The following is a 14,452-nucleotide window of genomic DNA, read 5'->3' as shown; positions in this document are numbered from 1 at the left end:
CATCAATATGATGGATACAAAATGTCCGTTTATTTAGCTGCGTCACACGCTTATATAGCTCTTGCGCTTCCTGTTCCTGCCACTCCTATGGGGAGGAGTCTACCTTTCCGTCACATCCCGTGATCTTCCGGTCGCCGATCCCTGTCTATTCCCCTACACACTGTGAAAACATTTTTTCCTGGTTTCCAAATGGAATTTATCTTGCTGCAACTTGACAGTGGCCTCTTGTTCTTCTACTGTGTGCAGCCATGAAGAGTCTGACTCAGTCTTCTTCATAATGTGTGTTTTAAGCAGTGAAAGTCTGTAGTTGAATATGCTGTTGGTCTTCTCTTCAATTTGTACAGACTCATCTCCTCCACCATCTGCTTATGTGCTCCAGTCCCCCATTTATCTTTATGGTCCTCTGCTGTCTTGTCTTCAGTCAGTCTCTCTTCTGGCCCACAACTGTGTTAGGCTTTGTTAATTATGATAGACGTTGAAATACTACTCCTTATTTAATACACAAATTTCATACTTTCTCATTTGATGAGAAAGTATTTGATGAGTGGTAAAGCTACGGGGTTTTTTTTTTTTTTCCTTCTAAATAGAAAACAACTGAAATGCTTCACTCAAGTTTTTGAAGTGAATGACTTGGGAACTTTAATGGAGCAATCACTTTGTAGGGGCTGTTCACAAAAGAGGCAGGCCTCTCCTTTGAAGTTAAGATACCGTTCAGGCGGTTGAGAAATGCCAAGCATGCCATATACTGTCCTGTGTGAAACAGAAAATGCTCATAGTCAGTTTACACAAACTAAAACAAGCATTTCATAGAGATGAGGAAACTCTGCAAATATTGCCCATTCTTTAAAGCAGAAATTCTGAAACATGGTGTTTGCTTTTTATTTAAGCATGACCTGTATTTGTAAGTGTAAATTGATTCTAATCTTATATTCAGTGTGGCATGAGCTACAGAAAAGTAAAATGGCAGTGTTTATCCTGTGATTTGAGCTTTTAAGACAATAAGTGGGTTTAAGTATCCCTTAATCTCAAAACTATCTATATTTCTACATTAGAGAATTTAGGAAACAATGAGCTGGGCTTCTGGTTGATTCGTGGCTGTAGGTAAGAGTGACTCATCACTGAGGTTTTCATTGCAGTTGGCACCATTATTCTTCCCAATTTCCTATACACTGTTTTAATGTTTATTTTAGGGTAAACAAGTTCTTTACTGATAATGGCTTTCAAAGTAAAAAAGCAGTAAAAGCATTCAGAGCAGAAAAACTGAAGAGCAGCTGACCTCTAAACTGACAGTAATACCTAGCTTATTTTGGAGAGTAGAGCTGTTGGACAAGGAACTGAGGTAAAAGAAACTGATGAAGATACGCTCATGTACTAACTTGTGTGTGCTCTCTTCCTTCACATTGGACTAGTGAAAAGTTAAATGGATAATACATGATTTCTGGTAAAACTACTGAGCATGTATTTCAGTCAGGTCTTACTTTAGATATGCGTTTTAAAACTAAGCATAATGTTCTACTTTTTCCTGCAGTGGAACAACTCTGGGGCAATCTCCCTTAGGACAGATTCAGCTAACGATTCGTCACAGCTCACAAAGAAACAAACTGATTGTGGTAGTGCATTCCTGCAGGTGAGCTCAAAATAGCAAATTTCATTTCTGTGCATATTTCTTTGTAAACTTTGCCATATCTTGACTTAAGCTCTTAAATTTGTTGTCTGGCTGATCTTTGCTATTTTTAAAATAACATACTGATTGCAATTATGTGTCAATACAAAAACACACAGAGCTGTACGCAGAATCAGTAAAAACTTTGAAGATTTTGCTTTGATTTTGTATTTGTCTATTATGCCTCTGAGATTTGAAATAAAAATGGCACTTAGATTTTTATCAGCAGTGTCTGAAAGCTATGTCTGAGACTGATTTTTTTCATGGAGTGACAAAACCGCATGGTTTTTGGAAACCCATATCTAAACTTTGAATTGGAATTTAAGAAACATTGTCTTCCCACCTCTGCTGTCTGCTGCTTGGCTTTTTATTTTTTTATTTTTTTTTTTTAGTTTTTCTTTTCCACTGCTGCCATCTACATGCTGTATCCTGTGCATCATACTTTGTGCAGGATATCCCACAATGGATTCATGTTCTAAATTAAGTGATAGTAGACACTTCTGTTCAGCAATGTCTCATTTATTTTCTAAGTGTTTTTCCTTGTTTTTCCCTGGTCACAGAAATCTAATAGCTTTTTCAGAAGAAGGATCCGACCCATACGTGAGAATGTATTTATTGCCTGATAAGAGACGATCAGGAAGAAGAAAAACACATGTATCAAAGAAGACGTTAAACCCAGTATTTGATCAAATGTATGTTCTAAACTGTGTAGTAGTTTATGTCATGTAATAACAAAGCTGTCAAATGAAGGTTTCTCAGCTTACCTGGACGGGTGAGCTGATGAAACTCAATAGTTGTTACCACCAGACTTGATCATACCTTTCTCTTCTGCTATAACAGCTCTTCCTATCCTTCTGTTCCCTGTTACCCTATGGCCCTGGTAGCTACGAAGCAATGTGCACTCTTCTGGCTGGTGGTCAGAACAAGAGTGCCTTTTAGCTGGGCAATGCTGTTGGAATTCCTTCCTGCCAGGAAGTGTGTCGATTCTAACCGGCCCATTGCCTGGCCGATAGGTGCTGCCTCCTCAATAGGACTGGCCAGCCAGTGTCTGTGCATGGTCAAATTGCTCAGTCAGTCTACTTGGTGGCACTCCTCAGCATCCATGGAGTCAGGAAATTTCCTCATAGGCTACATCCTGGCCCATAGGTTGGAAGTTGTGCAAGTTTGTGCAACATTATACTGCATAAAAACCCTTATCTTTGCATTCAGCTTTTTGATGGGAGTTTCCCTCACATGGCTACCCCTTCCTCCCCCACCCGTCACTTATCAATAAAGCAAACCTCTCTCTAGAGACAGAAAGTTAATTTGGGGAAAGCAGTGCTTCAGTGCATTCTGTCCAAGGGAAATCTGTAAATCATTAGTTAGAGGCTCTGGTAGGTTTTCCTGGTACTGCAGCTCTCTCCTGTTTATTCCAGGTAATAGATTTGTTTACTGTGCCTTTCCAAGTAAAACATATTGCAAAGCAATAAAGCTGTTTAAGAACTGTAGTGACAATTAGATGTAGATTGTGGTGTAATCTTGCCCTCACTTTCTGTAAGTTTCAGATCCTAGTGAACAAAATGTGTTCTCCCTTAAAAGTTGATAGGTGTCCTTGGTGTGCCAGGAAAGAAAAGGGGCTCTGGTTCTAGAAGACTGAGGATCAGTAAGAGTGACCAGACTTTCCCTTTTGGAGAATAGTGTTATTGAGCTGTCAGGATAGTAGGATTCCTCATTCTCTTTGCTGTGGAGTCAGCGGCTGACCCTTTCCTTGGTTTTTTTGTTTGTTTTGTTTTACCAATGGCTTCTAGAAACCAGACACAGAAGTCTCAAACATTTGACATTGATATTGATCATAGTATTGAAGAAAAATTTTCGGCAAAACATTGGGATTCTTCATTTATCTCAGACCTCACCTTTTTGTTTGGGGAGGGGGGATGGTTTGGTTATAATTTGAATTGTTTAGCTGTAGGAATCTAACTTGCACTTCAGATACAAAATTCTCTCTAAAACATCACTTTGCCTGTCAGATTTGATTTCAGTGTTTCCCTGCCTGAAGTACAAAGAAGAACACTAGATGTAGCAGTGAAGAACAGTGGTGGTTTCTTGTCCAAAGATAAAGGGCTGCTTGGCAAGGTAAGTTGACAACAAGCAAATTCTGTTAACAGAGCTTGTTATTATATATAAAATCCTCTTGTGATATGAGCTTCTTAGTGTTGACTGAAGCACCTGATTCAGGTATGAAGCTCTGAAAAATCAGAGATGGCTTAAATGTCAAGCTTCAGTTAGGGAAGGAACAAACTGCAGACACAGACATTAATATCTTCTAGAGAATGGTAAATTCTGAGGCTTACAGTAACAAAAGAAATCTGCATGTCAGACTTACTAATCATACAGTTAGAGAAAGAAAGTAACCAGTAGAAAACAGGTGATACCTCAGAAAATGTTCAGACAAACTGGAAAGACAAGCAGGAGTACTTAGAGAAGCACACAGAACAAACACACGTTCAGTAATTAAAATTCCAAATTGTAAAATCTGTGAGAAAGAACTGCTACTGGAGACATTCCCAGTGCCAAAACCAGCTATTGTGTTTACAGCTTCACTGTTCTGTAGGTTCTTATTAAATCACTCTATTTCCTGCACATGTGATTTGGAGCATGCAAAAAAGAAAAGTAAATTCCTACACCCTTGCAAATTGCCATGTTCAGCCTTCAGGAAGAGGATCAGAGATATCAGAATCACAGTCAGTTCATGGTGATCAGTATTCTTAATTTTCCTGTTTACCAGGAAGGCTGTTAGCGTAAACACATCAGCTGATTGTCATTGCCAAGATGTGCATCGTTCAGAATTTAAGCCTGTGCGGTGCTCTGGGACTGCATCACTAAAGGGTATAGATTTTTAGGTCAAAAACAGCAACTTGAAACTTTACTACAAGTCGAGGAGGTAGCAGGTAGCTGTGATGACAAGGATGTAAAATATATTGTTTATTAATGGCATTACTTATACAGTAGCTTACAGGATTGTCAGATTTGATCTTTAAAAGATACAGAATGAAAGGTGGACATAATGCATTGATTGCTAATTTAACTTTCCACAGTTACTAATACCTCTGGCATCTGAAGAACTCGCTAAAGGCTGGACCCAGTGGTAAGTATAGTATTTCCTTTATTAATAATAATACTACATACTAATAACTGGTGTGTTAATAATAGTTTTAATAATACATGCTAAATGTGGGGAAAAAAAAACCAACAGAAAAACCAACCCTTTGGGTTTTTTTTTTATTATTTTCAGGTATGATTTAACAGAAGATGGTACAAGGCCACAGGGTGCAAGTTAGGCCCATGGATACCGGGAATTCCCCACACATACTTTTGCCAACCTTTATATATTTTTAAAGCGTTGTTCTCACAGATGTACCAATATTATTTTTATAGCTTTACTGATTTAGTTCTTACAGACATCCCCAATAATTTTATAACACTTGGTCATTTTATGTAGACATAGCTTTTCTCATTGTTAAACTTGGTATTTTAATTTGCTGAACAGTTTTATGTGTTACTGTAATGTGCAATAGTACAGTAAAGTAACCTTTTGTGTTTAAATTGATCGTTATGACAGCTGTACCTATTAGAAAGTGAGAAGATGGTGTTCTGTTTTCCTGCCTTGTTTTATATCTCACCAAGATATACCATACCATGTAAATATATACTATTTTTTTATAATTCTTTCATGCTGGTTTGAATTCAGAAGATTAGATAAAGGATATAGATATTTTCTTCTAAATGCATGTTAATTTCTTCAGATGAATCTCTTTTGTCTTTGCAGCACAATGGTCTTAATCATTTTGTGATATTCTTCAAAAACAAACTGCAGAAAAGCATTTTTACTTTATTGTGTTTCTGGCCCAGTGTGGCTAGCTTAAAATGTACAAAACATTAACATTTTAATATTTATATATAAATGTATTATTGGAAAAACATACTATAGAATATTATAAACAAAAATGAAAGTTCTATAAGTATTGTATAAATAGAGGATGAGGTCCATGAATCACAGTTTCTAAATCTGAGTTTTCATTTTCATTTAATGGAGTAAACATGACAAACAGTACAGTTTTACTATACAGGTTTGCTCAGATTTTGTTATTTATTCCTGTACTTCATAGTACCAGATGTGACCTTTCTGAAGGTATAAGGAAATGGGTTTTTTCTGTATTATAAACAAGACAATCTCCAACTACTTAGAACTGTCCTTACTACCTTGTTTCACTGATTTAAAAGGTATACAAATCAGCTTGCAATGTAATTTCATATAGTAGGCATACGTACAAGACATGTTATTTTTATTATACAATACTCTGCTAAATAGTATATTATGCTATACCTTCTGTAATACTAAAATGGAAAACCCAGTAGAAAGTAAGTGTGAAACTGAGTTGAAACTGACTGTCTTTACAGTTGCTTCATTGCTACTTAGTGTGTTTGGTGCATGAAGAAAATGCACTTCAGTGGTCCACACAGGTTTCTTGAGAAATAATGGCACTCTACTGAAGCATCGCCACAGTCTGCTGCAAGACTACAGCAGCAATACACTTAGCACAAACTGATAAAAGTACACTGTTGAGAGCTGAAGGGAGAGTATCAGCCTGAACAGCTGAGCTCTTAACTCTAATCTTACGAATTACAGGAAATTTTTTTTGTATTCAGAATTGATTTTTCTTTTTCTGGTAAGTTCTCTCAGACTGTTATAAAAATGTGCATTAAGAATCCAAGAGAACAGTTCTGCTCTTTCAGAGCCAACGCCCTCATTCTTGGGTAAGTATGCAATTAGACAGACAAAATATATTATTTAGTTAGGATTCTAGAATGGTCTCTCAGCCAAGAAAGAATTTTAAAGAATATTTTAAAAATAATAAACTCCTGAAATTAGCTTTATTGTAAGATTACTGACAGAACCTTAATTCTAGATGTAGAATATGCCTACATTACTAGATGTACCAAAGTGCCTACCATAGATGTAGCTTTTTGTCTTTTTCAAGTTTAAGAATTGCCTCGTTTCAGTTCGTCTACATTCGGTTTAACATGACCATTTGTCACAGATGTGTGTGACACACACACACATACACCTCTATACAGTGCTGGCCTTCTTATTGCTACATTTCATACCACGCAATTTTAGCAAACTAACTTACAATGTAAATTCTGCTGCTGTTACTTTCTGATGGACTGGGCAATAGAGGGAGGTTCCTTGGAAAAAATCATTTCCATTTGAAGGCTTCACTCTATATTGGAATGTATGAGTATCTATATATGTACACTCACGCTCATCTGTTCATATAAAATGTAATATATTACAAAAGAGATTTTCTTTGCTAGTTCTCCATTAAAATGTTAAGAATGGGAAGGCAGAGAATTATTGTTAATGCAATGAAAATGCAGAAAGGGAAAGCTGATCTAAATAAAGGAGCTCCAAGTGCAGCAGCTCAGCATAATCGGCTTTTGCCTTGGTTCAGCCAAGTAAAAGGACTTCTGCTGTACTCCTTGGCCAGTGACTCCCCCGAGTTTGACCCATAGCCAGGAAATGGGCTGTTAGACTGATTAGGTGCTTCAAGTCTTAAGTGGAGCCTGGGGATGGATGTTAGAAGACTGCACCTAAGCAAAAAAGTGCACATTTTGTCTTCTGAAGTCTCGAGGAGGAAAAGAATGCTGTGTTTGGGTAAATGTGAGATGAGCGCGCAAAGTGAGTAACTGAATAAAATATATAGGACAGGTTTCCAAAATAGCTTACAACCTAAAAATAAGGCTAGGTTCTTAAGAGAGCCCAGTTCCCATTTACGAATCTAAAATTAAGAGATAGAGTTGTCATTGTAATTCAGTAATTCCTATTGACTGTAATCAGTCCTGGATGCCAGATTCTTCAGAAATATTCTCTTGAGTGAATTTGGATCAGAATATGACTGCCTAGGTGAGATTGATTCTTTCAGTAGTGGAAACAAACCTCTGTATCATAGTTATTAAATTATAAATGGAACAATCAGATGGAATTAGGAAGGACAAACATAATTTTTCTTCCGGGCAAAAATTGCACCTCATTATCAAGTCAATGTATTCAGTATCAACTGATAGTTTTTCATGTAGTTCTTGTTTATCCTGTGCCTTAAAATATGGACATATGAAGATGTTTAAGAAATGGCTAAAAATAAGCTTTGTTACCTGTATGCGCCAACACGTTCTCTACTGTTGAAACTGTTTTTAGAATTACTCTGCTTCACTGACAAGAAAACCAGCTTTCTTTATTATAGCAGTGGTATAACCTGAACTCAAATCAGCATGCATATCACTTGGATTTGGATTAAAGGAATTTTCAGTTTCTGTCTTGAATCCTTTATCAGAGCTGCAGCAAATGGTGAGAGTTGAAATGAGAACAAAGGGTAATCAATTTTGTACAGATTGCCTTTTCTGCTCATGTAATTCTACATTATGATGCATGTATTTATTCAATAAATGGTTCATATGGAAATCGGCGTCTTGCTTCCCTCTACACACACACATTCCCTTTTCCCATCTTTTGCATATCCCTGTCCTAATTAGTAATATGATGGGTGAATTTTTAAAATGGCCCTGTATGCTGACTACTTTAACCCAGGTAGCCTTGCTGTAAGGCGTGTGGGCAGATTTTGGGGTTTTACATGAGAGAAAGTGGAGGGAGAAGTACAGGACGGGACTTCACGGGTGAGCTCCTTGCTTGTTGGTCTGGAACCGATTCAACCATAAGAATTAGTAGGTCCTTTGTTCAACTTAAGTATCTAAAACATTTTTCTCTTAAAATGATCAGTTGAACAAATTGCCACGATTCTAGCACTTACTCATCAATTGTCATGAATTACGTTTCAAAAGGACCTAGAACTGCACGTAATTGCTTTGGATTTAGAACCAGCAGGTTTCGGTGTATCCTTCCACCTGCTTGTTTAGGCAGATACTGATAGAAAGTACAGCTGCGTACTACATAAATAAGAAAAGGGATATTGGATCCTCTAATACAGAAAAAAAAACCTCAGAAATTATGCTGTTTGCATTAATTTTTAATTAATTATAATACCATAATTAATTATGATACCTTTTTTCTTAAACAGCTACAACTTGTCTGAATTCCTGATAGTCAGTCAGTTTTCATCAGCCATAAACAAAAGCTGCAGAAGTTCGTCACCCAGTCACTATCACATTTAGAAGGGCCCCACTGGATAATCTTTATTGATAGTAAACACAAATCTATGGCCAGGGTTGTTTTGTTGTTTTTCTTTTTTCCTAGAGGAGATATCTTCCTTTTTTAGCAGAATAAAGGGCTTCTCCTAATCCATGGGAAGGTGGCTAAAGCCAAGTAAAAGCATGCCCATCTTCATCACCCCCTCGTGGCACGGTGTTTCTGGACGGCACACTTCCTGGCAGTGCCAGTACTGCTCAGGTGTCTGTGTTTTCCAGTCTTGGATCAAAATCAAGCCTTCGTTCAGTCCCACAAGACAGGTGGTAACTGGATCAGCACTTGCCAAAAATGCTGCCTGTGTATTCACAAGATCTTGTTGGAGAGCAGAAATAATTGTGCAAGATGCCTCTGGATGGATTTGGTATTAATTTGATGGGCTCAGCCAAGCCTAGACCTTTTGTTAATATTTGCTGTAATTTTTAAACTCTTTTGGGCCATCGTTTAGTTCATCCAGTCTCCACCTAAGAGCAGTGTTTGTCAATACAGTTACCAATATGGTTAATTTAGGTATTTTCTCAGCTAAAAGCTGAATACAAAATTGGTTTCCCATGAGGTTTCTGTTTCAATCAGTTTATTTATATTCTCCCCCAATCAAACTCTGAATATTGGGTGCTACCTTTGATATTTGGTAGAAAAAAACAAAACTTGAGACAGTCCCAGGCATGTTCCTGGCTGTAGCTGGGTGCTGAAGGAGTAGGGCTATTTAATCACAACTGGTGTTTTTATACATCTTAACAAAGTGTCTGATTGTATCACTGTATGCTCTCCTACTGAGTTCTCAGGCTAATTGTCAGGCTCCCAACAATATTCTCAGCCACCTTCTGAAATTCATTATTTGAAAAACGCAAAGCAGCTGAAGTGAAAAATACACTTGTATTTCTTTCAGTGTAATGCAGTGAATTTCGGTGCCAGATTAGATGGCAGCTCCGTGAGGAATGTTCTCTAATCTGTGTTCATGTGATAGAGGTGATGCTCTCTGTTCTTACTGTCTGCAGGAAATGTTTCTTGCCAGTCACCTACAGTGGAGTCCAATTTGAGCAGGCTGCCACATACCAGTCCCTTCCAACCTGTGATTCTGTGATCTATTTCCTCAGATGCCATTGAAGTGAAGCCAACCTGTCTTCCCCTGTTGTTTGAGTCCTAAGTAGCCATAAACTTTACTGCAAAGGATTACGGGCCAATAGTGATCATTCTTCCCTCTAAGATCCGTATAGAAACAGGTTCAAGGACGGACAAAGCAAGGCAAGATTCCAACCTTTCACACTCCAGCTGTAGCAGGGGTGGGTCTTGGCTTGGGAACAGCGGGGTCTGTTCCTGCCAGGACTTGATAATCCACCTGCCCTCAGAGCTGGGCGTGCAGCACCTCAGCCTCAGTGCGAGAAATGACAGAAGAAAGCTGTGATGTCCCAGTGCCCCAGCTGTCCTGGGGTTTCATTCATCAGGTGCGTGGTAACAATGTGTTGTGTAACTGATGATCAATTTGATTTATTTATTATCTAAGCAAAGTAGACCTTTCAGCAGGAGGTTGAACTAGGTGAACTGCTGAGAGCCCTCCCAACCTGAATTATTCTATGACTCTCAAGTATGTTTTTTTAAGTGTTAAAGTAACTGTACAGGAGCTCTTGGGCCCTCTTGGGCCTGTGAGTAGGTGTTTCTGGGCATTTTGCTGCCTGACCCCTAGCTCTCGGAGATGGGATTGTAGCACCTCTGGCTGAGCAAATAAAGGAGGCACGTAGCAGGAAGTTGCAAGCTTTGTTAAGTCAGGATGCAAAAATTGTGTAGGCATTAAAAATACGTTAATCTCTGCATAGAACTTGAGTTGCAATGTAGATAATGCTAGCAAAGCGACAATCATCTGTAGGTACTGAATGAAGGTCGTTATTTCACTGGATAACGGATGAGATCTCTAAAACAAAAAAATGGTGCACTGGTTTAATGGTGGTTGTTTCCAGCATGGAATTTCCAGTGAGGTTTTTTTTTTATTCTTCAGTTGGATTTGCAAGCTAATGTGTTATTCTACAAGCTCTCAGAGACTGACAGCTGGAGTTTACCAAGCATGTCACAAAGATTAATAATTTAATAAAGAATATTCTGCAAGACGGTCCCATGCCAGACTTCAACATGGGAGAAATACTTCAACTGACAGGCTGAAATCCCTGATGTATTTTGCATGGTTTTTCATTGATATCTGGAAGTTTAGTTGGAATTACCATGTTGCAGTGTTTTCAACCTCGAATTGATAAGACCCTTTACCTGTTTTTGCATGAATCGTGAAATGTTCTCTGAGCGAAGGTAAATTCGATAACCACTGAACGGGTGCTGTGTTGTAACTTCCAGCTCAGAGCCCAGCTGGATAAATTTGATGAACTGTGACAACAGCATCCAAACGAAGAACTGAGATTTTGTCTCTAGACCCGTCCTTCTCACATACAGGTGGTGAAAATGAAATGAAGGTAATGAAAATGAGTTAATGGAAATGGCTGGTCGTGACTCAGAATGGTAGTTGTAGCAACACTGGTTGTGTTTTAACAGGTAAATTATTAATTACTGTGCATGTAAAATAAGTTGGAATTGAAGGTTTAAAATACTAAGATGAGCTTTCTGAAAAGGGGTAAATCTTAGAGTAGTTGGCAACTTTGTTCTAGGTCTTTTTTTTCTTTTAATGTGATTTTTCAAGTTCAGATTATTAGAAATGTAAAAAAAATACTTAATTTTTAACATTTTTATAAAGCATTTTAGTTTGATTATCTTGTCTTTCACAATGAGACTTTAGAGTTTTTGGATTTATACTTATTACTGCACGAATTCTGTTTTCTGAAGACACCGTTATATACCACTAGGTGGTAGTCTAGTCCCTGTTCTGCAAAGCCTGTTTTGCTGCCCGTGCACTTTGTTTCTTGTACAGGAATGAAGCGGGCTGCAGTCTAGGCGTCTTTGGGAGTGCAGCCTGAAGCCATTCTAGCTTAAAAGCAATGAAAAGCAGGCATGGCCCCCACTGTGCTCTGCCCCTTTGCTCCAAGGCGCAGGTGACACTAAAAGAATTGAGTTTCATACAGAGGTTAATAACATCTGGATTCAATTTGCCAAAATATTTTTGTAAAACCATTTAGTCATGAGGCACTGGGAAATAAAACAGCTGGTCCATGATTTGAGGAAACATGAAATTTCTCCTGGAAGATTAAGGCTCTACGTTCACCATAATTGCCTCTGTCAGCAATTCGCCATAGGTGTTTCGTGCCTTAGATACCTAGCCTAGGCAATTAGAGTTGATTATAGAACTCCCTCGAGGAGCTGACACGACTTTAATAAGATTAAGTGGAAAAACTTGAAACTAATCAGAGGCAGGGAGAAGTGAAATTACAGTTTAAGACATGGAGAAGGGCCTGGACCAACACATTTGAAACATCATTGTGCTTTAAGTATTTATTTCTGCTGTTGGTTCAAGCATGAGGCTCGAAACTCAGGGTATCTAACAACAGTGAAAGCCATCATGGAGCAGTATGATAAACACAGGGGAAAACAGGGCAAAAACCAGAGTCTACTAGAAAAAATATCTAGAAAACAATGTTCCTTTGTTTAAAGATACAATTGGAAAATATTTGCCAAATCACATTGTCACAAGGTCTTGTGATACTGTTTGCTGCACAGAACGGGAGTAATTGACAGGTATGGCCGAACCAGTGACCTTGTGAGCACTTTCAAGTGCCCAACTCCAAACGTATCCCCCAGCCTGAAACCGCGCAGAGCTGGTACCACACTCACTCAGTTCCCTGTTTGTCAGTTTTGCATGAAGGAAGCTGGACGTGCAGCCTGTAAAGCACGGCAGGCTTTGGTTAGGTTACTGGTCTGGATCAGGAGCACAGGCAGCACCCATGTCCCTCCCAGCCTGATGTGAGAGGCAAGTAAATGCTTGTATATTCTCCAGCCCTTGTAAAGGAGTTTGTCATGTGTGTGTATGCATGTATGTACACATATGCATGTAAACTAATATGGACAAGCAAATCATGTCCACCCTGGTATTTGTATCGTATTTTCAATGTTTAGTACTAGACAGATGGAACAGAGATGGTGCCATATCTAGATGACGCCTCTCTAGCACAATGAAACCTATAAGAGCACTTGTAAAATTAATAACAGTATTTTTGTACTTCAGAAACAATTCCTTTTATCCATAAAGACTGAAATAGAATGAGAGCTGAAAGGAGACAGAACACTTACAAGACCTGTAAAACTCTAATAATTCAGAATGTTAAATGTAATAGGGTTAAAATAATCTAGACATGGCAGATGTAACTGGAGTGTTTTACATCTGAAATTAACTGACAAACTAGTATTACACATTTACTTATTGATACATGATATTCTGAAAGATGTTAATGACTTTATACTAGAAAATGTTTGCTGTAGTTATCACAAAAATGATACTCTATATTTACAGTGGGGTGGATTTAGCTGTGCAAATATTATTATTGTAATTTCTTTTTGTGAGCATTTTATAGCATTTTGGAAATCTTTCAATTTTCACAGTACTAATAGTTAGCAGAGTAAATGACTGTGATTTAGAACGCTGCCTGTAAGGAAAGAGGGATGACAGTAAGAACATAATAATAAAAAAAAAATCAACTATTCTATAATAAAGCAAATAAATAATAATAAAGCATAATAATAAAGCAAAATAAATGAATTTGCACTGTTTTCACACCTTAAATTCATCTTGGTGTGACTAACCTGCGAGACACCCAGCAGTACCAGCGCACTCCCACAGGGCGGCAGTTCAGGGCTTCAGTAGCATCTACGGCCGCTCCAGGGAGTGGCTCTTCGGAAAAGCTTTTCCTTCCCCTTGTGCATTTTATTTCCTTATTTTTGATCGAGTTAACAAGGATAATTTTTTTTCTTCTGAAGTAAATGGGTTTTTTTCTACTTAATCTCTTAAACTCTAAAATTGTTTCATATTAATAATTTAAGGGAAATAAGCAGTTTCATGGTCTAATCACACCACCATTGAAAACTGACAGTTGCCTCTGAATAAAGGATGGTGTGATTGGCAGTATTACCTTCAGGCAAGGGGAGATCTGGAGAAGTGGAACAGTGTGAAACGTCATTTCTCTCCCATGCTGTTCGGCTTATTTATCAAAGTGTATGAAGATAAAAAAAAATCAAGGGAAATGAATGCATATAAATTATTAACAGCCTGCCTCAGAGGATGAGCAGATTTCGTGGATGCTGTATTAGCCATAACAAATTTTATTATATATTCAAATGAAAAGAAATAGGAGTAACATTTCTAACATGTTAGGAGATAATGTGTACAATAATCTCATCAGAAACTATTATCTAGAAAATAACATTGAACTATGAGAAAAATAAAATGTCAAGAAAGCACCTGACATTCAGGGAATTACTTGTTTATTTTTTACAAGTACTTGTAATGTTGAATCATATAGGTTAAAACAGAATACTTGCTATAGTCCAAACTATGATATTCTTGTGAGAGACATTTGTAATTGAGATCTCTTATACAGGCCACCAACAAGAATAAAGTCTAGTTT

At 37.8% G+C, this 14,452-nt stretch overlaps 1 protein-coding gene across 2 annotated transcripts in view; it reads left to right on the top strand.

Annotated features, from left to right (window-relative positions):
- ESYT2 (extended synaptotagmin 2) overlaps nt 1-6,479 on the top strand; it is a 93,248-nt gene extending 86,769 nt beyond the window's left edge. For both annotated transcript variants that reach the window (XM_075082389.1, XM_075082388.1), the window contains 5 exons: nt 1,529-1,627; nt 2,224-2,355; nt 3,670-3,775; nt 4,738-4,787; nt 4,935-6,479. In XM_075082389.1, the coding sequence (XP_074938490.1) occupies nt 1,529-1,627; nt 2,224-2,355; nt 3,670-3,775; nt 4,738-4,787; nt 4,935-4,980 (433 nt within the window). In that variant the 3' untranslated portion in view covers nt 4,981-6,479. The remainder of the gene's footprint in view (nt 1-1,528; nt 1,628-2,223; nt 2,356-3,669; nt 3,776-4,737; nt 4,788-4,934) is intronic.
- The last annotated feature ends 7,973 nt before the right edge of the window (nt 6,480-14,452 follow it).

This window comes from Phalacrocorax aristotelis, chromosome 2 (genome assembly GCF_949628215.1).
Source record: "Phalacrocorax aristotelis chromosome 2, bGulAri2.1, whole genome shotgun sequence".
Taxonomy (NCBI): domain Eukaryota; kingdom Metazoa; phylum Chordata; class Aves; order Suliformes; family Phalacrocoracidae; genus Phalacrocorax; species Phalacrocorax aristotelis.
The sequence above is the reverse complement of the archived record's forward strand: the minus strand, read 5'-3'. Positions and strand labels throughout refer to the sequence as shown.